Source organism: Lactuca serriola, chromosome 8 (genome assembly GCF_051521515.1).
Source record: "Lactuca serriola cultivar US96UC23 chromosome 8, Lser_US96UC23_V15, whole genome shotgun sequence".
NCBI lineage: Eukaryota > Viridiplantae > Streptophyta > Magnoliopsida > Asterales > Asteraceae > Lactuca > Lactuca serriola.
The window spans coordinates 111,582,773-111,600,159 of NC_136415.1; the positions used below are offsets into that span (position 1 = coordinate 111,582,773).

The 17,387-nt window shown below is 35.8% G+C and overlaps 1 protein-coding gene across 3 annotated transcripts; it reads right to left on the reverse strand.

Annotated features, from left to right (window-relative positions):
• Window positions 1-15,510: 15,510 nt before the first annotated feature.
• Window positions 15,511-17,121, reverse strand: LOC145069573 (uncharacterized). 3 transcript variants are annotated; one of them, XR_013689560.1, is made up of 6 exons: window positions 17,022-17,121; window positions 16,678-16,931; window positions 16,271-16,597; window positions 16,126-16,209; window positions 15,852-16,046; window positions 15,511-15,664 (listed from the first exon to the last, which is right to left on the reverse strand). XR_013689560.1 is itself a non-coding variant. In XM_079016511.1 (4 exons), the coding sequence occupies exons 1-4, from the start codon at window positions 16,472-16,474 to the stop codon at window positions 15,551-15,553; spliced, it is 588 nt and encodes a 195-aa protein (XP_078872637.1). In that variant the 5' UTR covers window positions 16,475-16,552; the 3' UTR covers window positions 15,511-15,550. The 3 variants fall into 3 exon arrangements, 2 of the variants coding, with proteins under 2 accessions (XP_078872637.1, XP_078872635.1); XM_079016511.1 differs by lacking the exons at window positions 16,678-16,931; window positions 17,022-17,121 and having other exon boundaries at window positions 16,126-16,200; window positions 16,271-16,552; XM_079016509.1 differs by lacking the exons at window positions 16,678-16,931; window positions 17,022-17,121 and having other exon boundaries at window positions 16,271-16,551.
• Window positions 17,122-17,387: the final 266 nt, after the last annotated feature.

Below are 17,387 nucleotides of genomic sequence, written 5' to 3' on the forward strand. Positions count from 1 at the left end.
AGCATCGATTCTATTTGTGAAGAAGAAGGACGGGTCACAACAGATGTGTATAGATTATCGGGAGTTGAATAAGGTGACGGTGAAGAACCATTATCCCCTCCGACGATTTAAAATTTATTTGACCAACTTTAGGGTGCATCTTGGTTCTCCAAGATTGATCTGTGATCAGGTTATCACAAAATGCAAGTCATGGACGACGATGTGCAGAAGACAGCCTTTCAGACTCGCTGTGGTCATTACGAGTTCGTTATGATGTTGTTTAGGCTTATCAATGCTCCTTCCGTGTTCATGGATCTCATGAACCGCGTGTGTAAACTGATGTTGGACCGACCTGTGATAGTTTTCATCGATGATATCTTGGTTTACTCCAAGACTCAAGAGCAGCATGAGGAGCACCTGGGGAGCTGTTAGAGACACTGAGGAGAGAGAGACTCTTCACAAAGTTCTCCAAGTGCGAGTTCTGGTTGTGTGAGATGCGGTTTCTCAAGCACCTTGTCAACTAGAATGGTATTCTGGTTGATCCATCCAAGGTAGAAGCCGTGATGCAGTGGGTGGTTCTGAGGTCTCCATCCGAGATTCGAAGTTTTCTTAGTATGGCGGGTTATTATAAGAGATTTATCCAAGACTTCTCCTAGATTGTTGTTTCACTGACCCGACTGACCAAGAAGTCTGCGACATTCCACTGGGGGCCTGAGCAGCAGGCAACTTTCAAGACTCTCAGACGATGCTTGTGCGAGGCACCAATTCTGACCTTGCCAGAGGGTTTCGACGATTTTGTTGTTTACTGTGACACTTCGATCACGGGTATGGGTGTAGTGTTGATGCAGCGGGGTCATGTGATAGCATGTGCTTCAAGGTAATTAAAGCCTCATGAGGCGAATTACCCGACGCACGATTTCGAGCAGGGAGTTGTTGTTTTTGCCCTCAAGATTTGGCGACACTACCTCTATGGGGTTCATTGTACCATTTACACAAACTACAAGAGCTTGAGGTACCTGATAGATCAGCCAAATCTAAACAAGAGGAAACGTCGTTGGTTAGACGTGGTGAAGGATTATGACTGTGAGATCCTTTATCACCCGGGGAAGGCCAATGTGGTGGTCGATGCTCTTAGCCACAAGGTGGTCGTGGCTCTGATTCGGGATATATGCCTGAGGATGACATTGATTACTCTGCTGCTGGAGCGGATTAGGGAGGCTCATGTTGAGGATATGAAGGAGGAGCACCGGAAGTGTGAGCGGATCATAGGTCAAGTGGTTTCATTTGATTATGACAACTATTGGTTGTTGAACCGGCATCGGTGGGCCTGGGTTCCTTAATGTGGCGGTGTACTCCAGGTTCTGATGGAGAAGGCTCACAAGTCTAAATTCTCCATTCATCTCGAGGCGACAAATATGTATCAGGATCTTTTCCTTGATTATTGGTGGCCCTACATGAAGTAGGACATAACTTGGTATGTGGAGTGATGCTTGACTTGGAGTAAAGTCAAGGACTAGCACCAACGACCTCACGGCAAAATGCAGCCGTTGGAGATTCCCGTGCTGAAATGGGAAGACATCACCACGAATTTCATCACAAAACTTCCCATGACTACAGGTGGAGTAGATTCGATTTGGTTCATCTTGGATTGGTTGACCAAGATTGCACATTTCATCCCGATCCATGATAGTATACCGGCTAAAAAGCAAGCCGAGATCTACGTACGCGAGGCGGTGGCACGTCTTGAAGTGCCGGTGTCGGTTGTGTGGACCGAGATGTTCGCTTTACTTCCAGATTTTGGAAGCGGTTTCATGATTACATGGGTACTCTTTTTCACTTTAGTATAGCTTTTCACCCTTAAACAGATGGGCAGAATGAGAGGACGATTCAGACTCTGGAGGATATGTTACGGGCATGTGTATTAAATTTTGGCAGGAGCTAGAATGCGTATCTTCCGTTAGAGGAATTTTTGTATAACAACAGTTATCACGCTAGCATAGACCGTACTCCCTTCGAGATGCTCTACGGGAGGAAATGTAGGACCCCAATCTGTTGTGGCGAGGTCGGTCAGAGAGTCATGGGGAATACGGACGTGGTACTCAAGACTACTAAGAAGATCCAGTGGGTCTGGAGCTGACTTCAGACAGCTCAGAGTCAGCAGAAGAGCTATGCTGACAGGTGCCGATCGGACCTACAGTTTCAGGTTGGAGGTATGGTTCTCTTGAAGGTGTCACCTTGGAAGGGTTTCATCTGATTCAGGAAATGGGGCAAGTTAGGTCCTAGGTACATCAGTTAGTTCAGGGTTTTGGTTCGGGTGGGCCACATAGCTTATCGCCTTGATCTTCCACCCAAGCTTAGTCAGATCCACACTACTTTTCATGTATCCCAGCTACGGAAGTGCTTAGTGGATTATTTTGTAGTTGTGCCTTTGGAGGATATTCAGGTGGACGACCGCCTAAACTATGTTCAGAGGCCAGTAGCGATTCTAGATTGGAAGACAAAAACCTTAAGGAACTAGGTTGTACGGTTGGTGAAGGTGCAGTGCATAAAATGAAAGGGGTCAAAGTGGACTTGGCAGCCAGAGGAAGAGATGATAGAGCATTATCCATAATTATTTGAGATAGTAGACTTCGAGAACGAAGTATGAGAAAAGTAGGGGAGAATTGTAAAGTTTGGTTCCTGGAATGTAGTTAACTTATAATTTATTCTATTTTATAGAGAAAATCGACGAGATGGGAGCCCCAAACTCGTTGAGTAGATATCATAAGGGATGTGTATTTTAAGTGACCTACGCGAAGAGTAGGGAGGCCTCAACTCGACGAGTAGGATGGAAGATATGAAACCCTAATTTTTAGGGTTTGCACCCTATTCAAACACCTTAACCCTAAGGTATTGGCCTCATTTCCATGTCCCTAACCCTAAATCTCAAAACCCTAAAGCTATTGTGAGTGATTTTGAGCCATTCTAAGTGTTTTTAGTGTGCACTTGAAGCCATTGGAGGAAGGAAAAGCTTGAGGACCACAAGAAGGAGCTTATAGATCAAAAATCCTTGCCTTATCTATGCCATTTTGTTGGTATAATGTAGTGATAAAGAACATGGTTTGGCATGCAGAATTAAAGCTTGCACAATTGAACATGGTGATTTGAGTGTTTAAGAGATATATTGAATGTATATGGTGTTACAAAAAAGATCTAGATCTAGACTACATAATTAACGCACACTTACACACTCACTTCTACATCTCTCAAGCACATCTCTACAAGTGGACAACCCCACTATTTATAGAGGTGTTTACATGTCACTCTCTCACTCTCTAACAAATGGGTCTAAAGGCTAAAGCACCACATGCAAGTGGGTTTTACAAAAGTCAAACATTTACAAAGTCATGAATGAATAACTTTGCACCCCAACATTCTCCCCCTCAAAGTTAGGAATGAATGACCCGCTTTAAATCTTCCAAAATCAAGCACTATGCGGTTCGAGCCTCAAAGGTGACACTTGTCGAAACGAACTTCAATCTTCAATTCTTCCATGAATCTTCAATTTGGGCTCTAGGATGTGAGACCATACAATCCAAGCAACAACGAATGATTAACTCCAAATAATCACCCCAAAGTTGCGCATAAAAACACACCCCAAAAATCTTCAATAAACCAAACCCATTTCGAATACATCACTTCTGAACTTCCAATTGCATCATCTCGTGAGCTTTAAAACTTTAAGATCACTTCGGTCTTCAAATCCGTGTAATATGAAAAATTCAAGTTCGAATTTCCATATAAAACTTCTCCCCCTTTTTATAATCGAAATTCGATTATAAAACTCCAAAGGAAAAAGAACGTGCTCTATTCGGAATTTTTCATGTTAAAACTCCTCCTTAACATGTGGCATAAACATTGTGCTTCAATTCGGAAAATCCAAAAAAATAATCAATTTTTATTATCGTTCACGGATCGCCTTTGACATAATTTCTCAAAAATGGGTAGAAATTTTCAATTTCAAAATTCTGCAGTGACCCGTTGCGCCAAAAACAGCCAAATATGCGAAACACATCCCCATTTGCGAAACTGGGTAAAATGTGTAAATTCGCACAAACTGCAGGGACCAGATTTGAAAATTCTGCAATTTCATCATTTTATGACCCCATTTGCGAAGTTGGACCACTTATATTATTTCTTGAAAAGAGCAGGGACCAAATGCGAACATATTTGTTTTCTTCGTCATTGAACGATTAACAGGGAATGCTTCGCACACCCTTCGCATCTTTCACTCACCCTTCGCATCTTTCACCCAATTAATCAAATGAACCAAATGCGAATGAACAACTTCCAGATATGCGAACCATGGATAAGAAAATACTTCGCATCTTAACTCCAAAATTGAACAAAATGCGAACTCACGTGATCTCTGTAACCAAATGCGAATCCAATGTTTATAAGCAAATGCGAACTCAAAATTACCAAATTCAAACTCCATTCACACAAATGCGAATTGAACAAACATTTCAGATGCGAACCCAAACAAGATCAAATGCAAATCCAATGAAGATCCAGATGCGAACTCAAGATTTCAAATGCGAACGTTATTCTTGAGATCAGATGCGAACTTGATACAGATCTTGGACTCCAAATGTGCGAAACCAAACCATCAACATCATTCAGTTTGTTTGAGAAACTCAGATGCGAACCCAGATGCGAAACCCACTGATTTCAAATGCGAACCAACCAAAAATCATCAACCACATACTTGTCTCACCAAACGCGAACTGGATATCACCATTAAATTCTCTTCGCATTCTATAGATGCGAACACAATCCAGATCTCCGACTCCAAGCTTGCGAAATCAAAATCAATTAACCTCATAAGCGAACTCAATTGATGTCATATGCGAACCTAATCATCAAATACGAACATTAATTTTTGAGACCCAGATGCGAATATTCTTGGCATTCAAACCAATTAATCGATTTTCAAAATCAAATTCGCATTTCCAGATCAACCACTTGATTGTCACATATCCATTAAACCATACGATAGCCCTTCATTCATCAACAATCGAAATCATCTTCCCATACGAACAATCAGATCTCGATTTCAAACCAACAAACCAAATCCCAGAATCACACGATGATAATCCAATTGTACAACTCAGTGAAGCGTGTGTACAAGTTGAACCAAGAACAACAATTTGGACTTTTTGTTTTGACTTTCAGTTCTTCAGTCAACAAACAACAAATTGATAACTTTTCAGAACAATTTCAGATCAAAATGTGTTCCTTCAACAGTTCTTCACACATTCAGGTGTTCTTGATCAACAATTTCATCAAAATCAAAAGATCAATTTCCGACTTCTTCACTGGAACTTGTATAAAATCGAGTTCATCATATTCCAAATCATAAGAAATCGACACTCATTATCAGATATACATTCAACATCGATCGAGAAAAATACAATGAGAAGTCGAGATTAAGAGCTGAAGAACAACTGATTATGAATGATCGATAAAGTATCAATATCAACTAGATAAATCGAGAGAAAAACAATGATTAATATCCATCAACGAAACTGATTTGATACAATCGACTTTCGATTCAACATACAAGATCGTGATTATCGATTTGCTAGAACAAGAAAATAGATGTCGGATATGCGAATACAATCAGATACATCGAATCTATCAGTTGGATTACAAGTTTGGGCTTCAATCTGGTTGAATGGACAGTAATGGATCGAGATTTTGGGCTCAAAGTTATGGATCATATATCAATCATTGATTTAGTAAATTTTATTTTGTTTTTGGTTTGAATTTGATCTAAACAAAAATTGATTGGATCAACAATGAGGTTTGAAACGAATTAGATCCAATGAATCAAAACGATCAAAAATCAAGAACACAAAGCACGAATCCAAATATTACGAGAGATCATAGAGAGAGACTCACCAAAATTGATCAAATTGTGACAAAAATTTCCAAACCGAGAATCGTTCTTCAAAAGTCATGTTGATCGTGAAAACCAAGCTCTGATACCAATTGTAGTGATAAAGAACATGGTTTGGCATGCGGAATTAAAGCTTGCACAATTGAACATGGTGATTTGGGTGTTTAAGAGATATATTGAATGTATATGGTGTTACAAAAAAGATCTAGATCTAGACTACATAATTAACACACACTTACACACTCACTTCTACATCTCTCAAGCACACCTCTACAAGTGGACAAACCCACTATTTATAGAGGTGTTTACATGTCTCTCTCTCACTCTCTAACAAATGGGTCTAAAGGCTAAAGCACCACATGCAAGTGGGTTTTACAAAAGTCAAACATTTACAAAGTCATGAATGAATAACTTTGCACCCCAACATATAAAGCTGGAACCTTGCCTTATAGTTGTTTAGATCTTCTTTTAGGGTTCTTTTGCTTGGTTTTGGTAAAAATATTGTGGTCCTTGGGAGTTGGACGACCCAAATAGGTTAACACTTCAGATCTAAGGTCTCGAGGGATTTTGATTGCATAAAGGTGCCAACTTTATGGCCATGGGAGTCCCATGAAACCTTTAGACCATTATTGTGGCCTTTTGAAGCTTCTAATGGCCATGCATGTAGAGAAAGTTGGGACTTTACGTGATCTCTATGTACCTAGAGTCCTGATCCACGACCTCATGACCTATCTTGTAGTTTTGGGTGGTGTTTGGATTAAAACTTTGGAAATTTTGGGTTAGGGTTTGAGCTTAATCCCTTTAGGAAAGCTATTGATGGGTAAAGTTGGAAACTTTACCCTTCTAAAGGCATTTCTAGTTTAGATCTGGTGTATCGGGTGTAGATCTGAAGAATAAGGGCTTAATGCATTAAGAAGGGATAACAAACTGAAGAACTCAATGATTTCATAGAGGAACTCGACGAGTTCGGTCAAAGTGCCATGATTCTGTTAAAAGGGAAGAACTCGGTGAGTTGGAGGAAAACTTGATGAGTTAGATCGCGATTTCACGATTTTATGATTCATGGGAACTCGACGAGTTGAATCAAATCGGAGTGTTGACTTTGACTTTGACCTAGACTTGACTTTCACCATACTTGACCCTAAAGGGTTATGAGCATGAAATGGTATCTAAGGGGTTTTTTGGTTCAGGAAGTGAGTAGAGTTGATTCCGGGCAGAGACGTTTCAGCTATCATCCGACATTTAAGGTGAGTTTCCTCCGGGATTGAACGGGTCGAAGGCACCAATTTCGGCTCGTGTATATTATGTGTATAATTATCAAATTTTGATATATATGTTAATTTAGTAAAATTAAAATCACCATTTTAGTGTGTAACTGTATTGAAAACACCATTTTAATGTGTAAACATTGCCAATTTTAATGTTTTGCCATTTGATTTGGTCTAATAAGTTGAGTATTATATGTGAAACGATTTGTAGTAAAGATACATTTGCTATATTTATATTGTACATATATAATTAATTCAAATACCATGTATTAATTCGAATTCACATCAACGAAGATAATATTAAAGTTATTCAATTGTGAGAAACATAAGGTAACTTAGTTCAGCCAGATGAGACGTCTTTCTTATTTCCCGAACTCGCAAATTCGAATCCTACTTCCTTCAATCTTTTTATTTAACTTCGTCTTTTTCATTTAAATTGTCAAAGTTCCACTTTGACCCATAAAATGTTAAAATGTTTGAATAATTTGTTTTGACACAACTACCCTTAGTAATCACATATTTGGAATGATTCCAATGGCACTTTGGTCTTTTTGCATTGTACATTGTTTAGGCGCCATGATGGTTCTGATGTCATGTCGTCATTTCAGTGCTTCAACCATTCAGAACGTCTCAAATCTTCCAGACGGTAAAACTGCAGACAAACATATAAACCCCCAAATCGTCAATAGGTAATCGCTCTGAAAATCGATTTTCCCCGATAATATTGACTCCAATACTTAGTCCATGACCATAGCATCATAAAGTAAGGTTTTTTTTACTTACCCTGTTACACCGTTTTTGACAATTACACCTAATTAATTGAAATCAACTAGTGCAATGTGTATTTTGTAAGTAGAATGTCGAATACAAGAAGTTGTAGTTCGTTGGATGATCTTCCAATAGAGATTTTGAGTCGGATTATTCTAATGTTAGGGTCAGAATCTGCAAAAGACATCACCTCTACAAGACTTTGATATTTCTCAATAAACCTCAACTACTAAATGTATATTTGATGAAATATAGCTTAATGTATTACTTATTTACTGTGTATTTCAATTTTGAAGTTCAAAAAAGATGTATGCAGTGAGGGGTGATCCTCAAGTGTTCAGAACAGCATCCTTGCACATGATTAAAGGGATAGGTCCCAAACATCTTAATGTTGATTTATTTATACGCACATTGCAGTGCATAATAACATTGACGCCATGTTTTTAGACAAGGAGCGGTATGTGTAATTTCAGTAATTTTATGTAATTTGATTTTATTTATTAATTTTTAATGTCATTGATGTTAATGATATTGTTATTTTGTTAACAAGAGGAGTGATTATGTAATGACAATTTTGATGTCGGAATGGCTTTGTTGAGAGAGGCAGCATATGAGGATCATTTTGAGGCAATTTGTTTGTTGGCAATGATCTACATTCCAAGAGGGTCTCCTCAGTGTGATCAAGGTATGTATGAATATATATATATATATATATATATATATATATATATATATATATATATACATATTTGTGTTGTATAATATTTTCTGTTGTTTTAAAACGCCTACATTGGATTAATTGATAGTTTTTTTAGTGTGTAGGTTTACAACTACTTGATGCGTATTTTGGCTGGGCAGTTCCGGGTCATGGGGAGTACATAGGTGTCATTGATAGTGCTAGAGATTTGCTGAACACTTTTGATGTTGTTCATATACTTAAAACGAATAAAATCACATTCCAATGCGAAGAGGCACGTCATTCTGTTTAAGGGGCATTTATGGTAGGACATGAAGAGGATGAGGATCCACAAAGGTATTGCATGGTTTGCCGTTGGTATGTGGAGTACGGTAGGTTTTGTAGTTTTCTTAATTATATACATGGTTGATATATAATGGACATTAATAGTTTATTAAGTATTAATGACTTTCAATATCAGTGTTTATATTATATTGTATATGTAGTTGGAAATACTTTTATTTTGGGTTATGTTGTTATTTTTTGGTAAAAGGTTATTTGTGTCATTTTATTATGCTATGGTGTTTGAGTAGTGTTTACTATTTTTTTATTGCATCAATATATGTTCAATTTAAAAACAAAAATAAATTTAATTATCAAGTAACTTTTGGTTAATAGACTTAAAAACAAGTTGGTATTCAAGTCATTATTAATATATATATATATATATATATATATATATATAATGTAATTTAATTAGCTCTACATCTATATCTATTATGCATGTTATTTAAATTTATTACCCGTATACTACATGGGTTTTAACATAGTATTAAATAATATCAACCAAATATTTTGACCTAGTATCCATCCGCCACATCGAAATCAAGGGTTGTCAAAGGTTCCCTCATACACTCTTTCTTTGAATCTGTGTTCTACATTTCTCAAATTCAATTAAACCATTCTAGAAATATTATATGCCATTATCAAATTATCAAAGTGATTAATCCATTCAAATGAGAAAACTTTGAAGATTGGTTCATTATTCGGTTTTGTGAAACAATTTATTGTAAAGCTACCTTTGAAATATTTATATTGTACATATATATTTATTTCAAATCTAATTTGTTAATTCAAAGCAACATTAATGAACATAATATTGTGTTATTTAAATGTATATTTTACAAATTTAACATCATTAACAATACCAATAGAATGTAGATGTATGAAAGAAAAGATAATTGTGGTTGTGTATTGTTCGTTTTTATACAAGGAGTGACAAAATTCATAGACTTTGCTACCAGTCAACAAAGGTTCACGGACGAAAATATAATCAAATGTCGTAAATTCCATAACAAATGTCGTCACAAATTATCTAGGCTTTTTGTTCCATAGCAAAACAAGCAAGGGAAATCAAATTCCATAGCAGAATTCCCTAGCAAATACCTACGAATGATACTTCCATAGCAAAGCAACAATGGAATTGGTTTCAGTTGAAAAAGTTTGTTGCATAGTAACCACGATACTTAATTCCATAGCAGCAGTACAACTGAAAGTGATTTCGTAAAAAAATTCTGTTCAAAATTGCTACGAATGTTTTTTCCATAGAAATATCGGTAGCATATTACCAATGGATATGGAGTCAGTAGCATTTTCCCTAGCAAGTCCCATGCTTGCTACCGGAAATAAATTTTGTAGGCAATGTGGTAGCAACCTTGCTATGGAACGACATTGCATAGCACGATCCATTGCAGATTAACAACGAAAATACGTTCCATAGCGCCCTTCCCTAGCAAAATCGTGTTTTTCTTGTAGTGTTAGTTTTGTCATCCAAAAAGGGGTTGCGATACAGCTTCTTGCTTGTTTACCCGATATGTGTATGTAAAACTTTGCTTTAATATCTATAATAGATTAGCAAAATCCATTTATACCAATTTTCATACATGTGCATTGTTAACGACTTCGTGCTTATCGTGATCTTGATCAACCTATGGTGGTGTTATGCAAGAAGAATCACTCATTGTAGACACAAGTAATGATACTACGTTGGGAATGTTAAGGTCATTAATATGAAAATCAGGAGTTTCTTCTAGTAAGAAAAGGAGCTTCAAATCACATAATTTGAGCCAGTTAGGCTTTAATTAGTTGTGAATAGCATTAGGTAAGGGTTCAAACCCAAGTAGGGGGAACAAACCCTTAAGGAAAAAGTACAAAAGGAAACTCGACTTCAAATTCAACATCAAGATCCAAGAGAGTTGTAGCATAATAAGCTAGCAGAAGCATTATTAGCTTCAATTGTTGTTATGTAGATGATAGAATAAGTGCTTTCATTGGAAAGTGAGAAAATGACATCAAATATTATGAGGTAACTTAAGACCTCTACCAATGCCTATAGATAAATGGAATGATCTTATCTTAGATCATATCATCAAGTATCCTAGGATTGTGTAGAATCATGAAATGTTATACGTCAGGTTTGTGTAGAATCATGAAATCTTATGTTAGATCATATCATCAAGTATCCTAGGATTGTAAAGAATAATGATGTTATACATTCTTATGTATCACATATGTAGTGAATTGGTCTATAGATGATGTTTTCGTATACTCGTTCTCAACAATAATTAGAGATTATTGATCTGACGTCATTCTATAATCTTATTAAAAATACTTATGTTGGTGATAACGTGAAAATTGTTGTAGTCTAATAAAGGCGAAACCTGAAAGGGGCATGGAACAATTAATTTTGTGAACTTTGTCACTTTTGGATAAGGAAAAATACAGAGTGATTTAGAGACATCCTGCAATAGTGTTCAGGAGCATTATGTCTTTACACTGTAACAATGTTATGTATTGATTATTACATCCTTAAAGTTTTGTACTTTGAAACAACGTCTTTATTCAAAGATATTTTAATAAAACAAGACAGTTTCTGCAACATGTTTAATTGTACTGGGAGTTCCCGCAAACAAATATATTATGATTTTTAAAGCGTAAAGAAAAGTTTTTTTGGTTTGAAAAATGGGGAATGTCACATATATTGGCCATCGTGTCATGGCACCCATATACCACGCCACGTGGAAAAGTATATTACCCTTTACTTACGACGAAGGACTTTGTCTGAATCTTCTTCATCACTCATCGTGCCATGGTGAGCTATTTACCACGCCACGATACCTAGAGATTAGCAAAATGCATTGTTGATTCCATTCTAGCATTCGGGACAACTTTTCCTCCAACTTCTAACCTTCATAACTTCTTCGTTCTATACTTGTTTTCTATGATCTTTCTTCTCATGCATTCTTTCTCTTGAACTTACCCATCTTACCTCATCTGAGTAAACTTAAACTTATCGTGGCCATTTTCATGAAGGCACAACTTCATTATCTCACTAAATTCTCATTAATGACCATTTTTCACTTTTGTTTAATATTTGACTAAAAGTCAACTTTCTATAATTTTCAGGTTCTTACATTACACCATCAATCCAATTCCAAAACTCAAACCCTAATTCTTATATTAACCCAAAACGACCATTAAGACAAGCATGACACTCAAATAGAGATGAAATCCATATCTTAGCACCACATTGGGTCTAGAATACTTAAAGATTCAACCTTTAACCCTGGAGTTGTCCAAACCCCAACTCAAATCCATTGAAAGGGACCAAAACATGCATATAAACCAATATCTATAAAACTATAAGCATAATGGTGTAATCTTGAAGACTTACAGAGTTCCAAAATGAATCAAGAAGGTTGATGAAGCTTGGATTATAGTTAAGAACACTAACAATTCTTGAATCTTCACACCAAAGGCTTCCTATGACATCAAAATCACTAAAGAAGGAAGAGTGCGGAGAGGCTAGGGTTTCATGGTTAGGGTTTTCTGAAGGTGGGGGTTGGATGAAATGAGCAAACCCTGAACAAACGTTCCTTAAATAAGGTCCAAGACCCGAGACCTAGGGTTTTGTGTTGTAGACGCCAGCGTGCCGCGCCCATCAAACAACGTGATCTTCATTGACTTGATGTTGTCGCGCTGTGGACACCAAGCAACCGCACCGCGACTTAAGGTTTTTTCTCCAAAACCCATTTCTCAAAATCTCAAAGTCTTTAGTTGATCGAACCAGGAAACGAATGTTACATTCTTTCCATTTTTATATAATTTGATTTACCTTTTACTTTAACATCTACCTCCACCACATCAATGTCATCACATTCTTCTTCAACTTCAACCTCCTAAGATACAAATGCAAGAAAATTTTTAAAAACCTAGAAGCATAACAAGAAATCAAAAAAAAGTGTGTAACTAGAAATTTAATAAAATGTTGAAATACCAGAGGAGCTACAACTGTAGAAGGAGCGTCAAGCTTTGCTCTATTCATATCAAAATTTAATCAGTAGCCCAGTAAACTTGCAACATATATATATATATATATATATATATATATATATATATATATATATATATATATATATATATATATAAGTTCTACACTTATGTAAAACGCAATAAGCAATCAGAAAAAAAAAAAAAGTGTGATTAGAAGGAGAATATGGAACACAACAAGAATTAGAAAGAAAAAAAAAAGTGTGTAATCAGTATCACAATCATCTACAATCAGAAAGAATAGAAAAAAAAACACCTAACTGGATGTGTGGTCAGATTTAGAAGGAGAATTATTTAAAAAAAGAACAAATAATCAAAATCAACAATTTATTTATATAGACGAATATATAACTTTAGTTTTACATAGACCAAGTAACTCAAATGTGTAATAGACTTGTTAACTAACTTGTTGATGAATTTCGATTTACTTAACCCATTTTAAACTTGATGTTATAAAAATATGTTAACTTGCAGAAATTTGGAAAACATTGTTATAAAAAATCAATACATAGTGTTAAAAATTCAATAATCGAAGGTAATCATCAAAGAGCATAACTTATCATGTAGTAGTAAATTCCTAAAAGTATAATGATATGAATTAATTAAAACTAATAAATCATAGTCAAACAATGCACGATTATAACCTCAAACAGATTCTAAAAATCAACCAAAACACAGAATAAAGCATTATAGTAAATGCACTTATCTGAAATGAGATCACTCATGGAAGTCTAGTTAAAATGCAAGCAAGTAGGGACTTAATTACTCAATAACGACCTTGAATTAGTTCTTTTTTTCATTTAATAAAACACCGGGTGTTTCTAAGAAATCGATTTCTAATTTCTTTGATATTTGGCTTCATATTGTTTCAAGAATTGGTTTCTACATGTCTCAATAATTGATTAAGAGCAAAAAAATGATTAATATAAGTTCAACAATGGTGACGCACCTATTAGCAATGCTTCATGTCCTCACCTATGTCGATCAATAATAGTGGATTGGCTGTTCCCGATATGTTGATTCATATGTTTTCAAATACAAGTGCGATCGAGTGAGTAACAACTGAAAAATGATTGGAAAATTAGGGTTGGTTGTTAAGAAAGGAGAGCATAAATCCTTTAATACAATCGATCAAGCATGGTCTGCAATCAACACGACCATCAACACGAGTATAGGGAAGGAAAAATGTCGATTGAGTTTCCGGCGTATGTTCGATTTCTAGAGGAGCCGGTTGAAACTCTTTTTATTTCAATAGTTCTATTTTTAAAATTTAAAACTTATTATTTAAATTATTGCAAAAAACAAATTATCATGCAATATCATGGTATTCTCGTTTTAAAATTGTGTCATATTTGTATTTAATTTCGTGTTAATATCATATTGTTATCGTTTCAAATTACAAACACAAACACAATACAACATGATATCGTGTTTCTTTTAAACGAACATGAACATGAATTCGATTTTTATTTCATCACAATTTTATTTCATGTAGTGTATTTCTTTCGTGTTGTTTCGACTTTTGCTGCCTCTATATTTTCTATTAGAAATTATGGTAGAAACAGAATAGGTAGTCAGTGGATTCTTCAAAGATTGTGTATGTTCACTTTCTGAATCAATATTTCTCTCATATGTTTTGGTTATGAGAAATTCGATCTTAGATATTCCTTAAAGGAACAATCAAGATTCTAAGCACAGAAAAATTGATAAAAGAGAGAGAATATCATGTGTATTAGTTATGTGTATTAGTTTCAGTATGTTTCAAAAGAACGAGAGAGAAAATTTGATATCTCTCACAATACAAACTCTTTTTGGATAAAACATTAAGGAGTTGATAAACCATATGAAATTACATTAGAACCCCTGAAAACTCATTAATTTCTATAATAGTCCTTCTAACATCAGGATTAATCTAAGCTAATACAAATGTGCACTCTCATCACCACAAGGAAAAAGGCCATTACCGGCGACAAAAGTCGCCGGTAAAACTCCCAAAAGTCGCCGGTAATGATAATAGCGGCGACGCGTCGCCGGTAATAAGTCGCCGCTAATGCCTCGTCGCTATTGATCAGCTTGTCGCCGGTAATGATAATAGTCGCCGCTATTAGTATGTCGCCGCTAATGAGTATTGTCGCCGCTAATAATGTTGTCGCCGGGAATGACGTTTGTCGCCGGTAAAAGTGTCGCCGGCAAAAGTGTCGCCGGTAATGAGCTCTGTCGCCGGTAAAAGCGTCGTCGGTAATTGTTTTTCAATTTTTTTTTAAAAAAAAATGATTTTCGTTGCCGGTGATAATATCGCAGGTAAAAGTGTCGCCGGTAATAACAATATTCGATTAAATATCAAAACCAATAGTATCGACGCTAATTACAAAACAAACATCCTATTAAATATCAAACATAATAGTGTCAAACAAACATCCAAAATACAATTAAATATCAAAAGTCATACTATCCGAGTAGCAAAACAACAAAATTTTTACAATCTACCAAGTAGCAAAACGAGACAACATATGCAAATAAAACTCATTCTTACATACCCTCATCGTCGTTCCCATCGTTCCCTTGATTATTTTGGGATTGAAAAAACGAATAAAGCTCATCCCTACATGCCGGGTCGGCGAGCATTGCACGAAGATTTTCCAACTACATAATTAATAACAATATATATAAACTTATAAGTTAGATTGTCAAACATAAACAAAAACTATCAAAATACATTGTTATTTTTAAAGTAAGATAGAAAACTAAATTACCAAACTTTTTAGCAAATAATCACCAAACTACCAAATCAACATGCATTTTACGATGCTAAAGTAGATTGCTATTTTACCTGTGATGGTTGTGATGGTGGTTGTGATGGTTGCGAAGGCTGTGGAATCGTCGGGAGACCAGAAGGTTTGCGGCCAATGCCTCTAATGTGGCCACGTCGCTCTCCTAATACTTTCTCGAACGTAGCTCTTTCTTGAGTTGGCGTAAACTCACTTTCACCTTGAGTTTGTTCTAGCAGCTCTTCAACTAACCGATTCTGTAACTCCCAAAAGTGAGTAACAATTAAGTATAAATAAACATTTAAATATATGATAAAATTATAATTAAATACTTACATATTGTTGTTCCGATTCAGCAGTAACAAATACACCATTCTTATCGGTATGAGCTTTGCGAAATGTTTCCACTCTCTTAAGGTTCTGTTTAAGTTTAAAAATTAGATTATATTTTAAATAAATAATTACATGTATCGTACGGTACCTTCTTATAGCAAGTACTGCTATACGAGCTCGAACCCCCACGATTCACAATTGTTTGCTTTTCACGGATTTTTTTGTTCCTTTCTGAAGCAATTTTGTGTTCGTCAGTTTGAAAATACTCAACTGTCTTCTCCCAGTTATCAACAAGCATACCATCCGGAGGATTTGCCAATGCTCTCGGGATATCTTCATACCCTCCGACCATCTTGAAATATTCTTTAGCGTCGGCTTTACGCTCTCGAAAACCTCTTAACAAGGCTGCTTGAAAACTCTATGTCAATAAAGTAGCTTGTGCATCCTGGTACATTTGATTGAGATCAAACTTTGTCTACAATAAAAAAAAAAAAAAAAGTTAACCAAGAAACAATTATAGTTAAACCTATAAAATATATTTAAATAAATAATTACCGCTAAATGTTGTAATACAGTGTCCTTTATATCAGGGGAAACTCTTTTCCAACTCCATTTGTCGAAAGGGACCATCTGCCACATTGTTTTCCCAACTTCTCGGGAAAACATGTCTCCCGCCTCTCCTACGGGATTAAATGTGATATCCCTATCAAATTGCATGGGTATTGGTTTCCCCTGGTTCTGCAAGATTGCTTTTTCAAGCTTTATATTTTTTGCTTTTCCTCGAGCTTTCCTTCGGGCACGTCCCTCAACTACAAATGTAATTAAAAATTATTAGAAACGACATTTAATTTATGATAATTGAACAAAAATAGTAAATAAAAATTCATGATAAGACTTACCGTCCAGCTCGTGCTGGCCAGGACCTCTACCACCTGGGAAAGGTGGGTCCTCAGCTCCGTCTCCCCCATGTCCACGACCCATGACAGCAGCCATGGTAAACATAAACAACAGTCACACTCTCATCATTTCCTGAAAAATTATAAGATATACAAATACAATTTTTATTATAGATACACATTACATAGAAATAAACATTTAGATAGGAATAAACATTTAGATAGGAATAAACATTTCCATTTAAACTAGAAATCCAAATACAGTTCATATTACAAACACATATTACAAATACATATTACATAAGAACTATTCTAATCAGAATCTTCCTCATATCCTTCAGTGTCTTCTTCGGTATCATAGTCAGAATC

Coding starts and splice junctions, on each gene's coding strand:
- LOC145069573 (XM_079016509.1), bottom strand. CDS start 16,474: ATGGTCGGAGGGTATGAAGATATCCCGAGAGCATTGGCAAATCCTCCG. Junction 16,047..16,125: donor CTGAATCGGAACAACAATAT/GTAAGTATTTAA, acceptor TGGGAGTTACAG/AATCGGTTAGTTGAAGAGCT. Junction 15,665..15,851: donor CACCATCACAACCATCACAG/GTAAAATAGCAA, acceptor TTAATTATGTAG/TTGGAAAATCTTCGTGCAAT.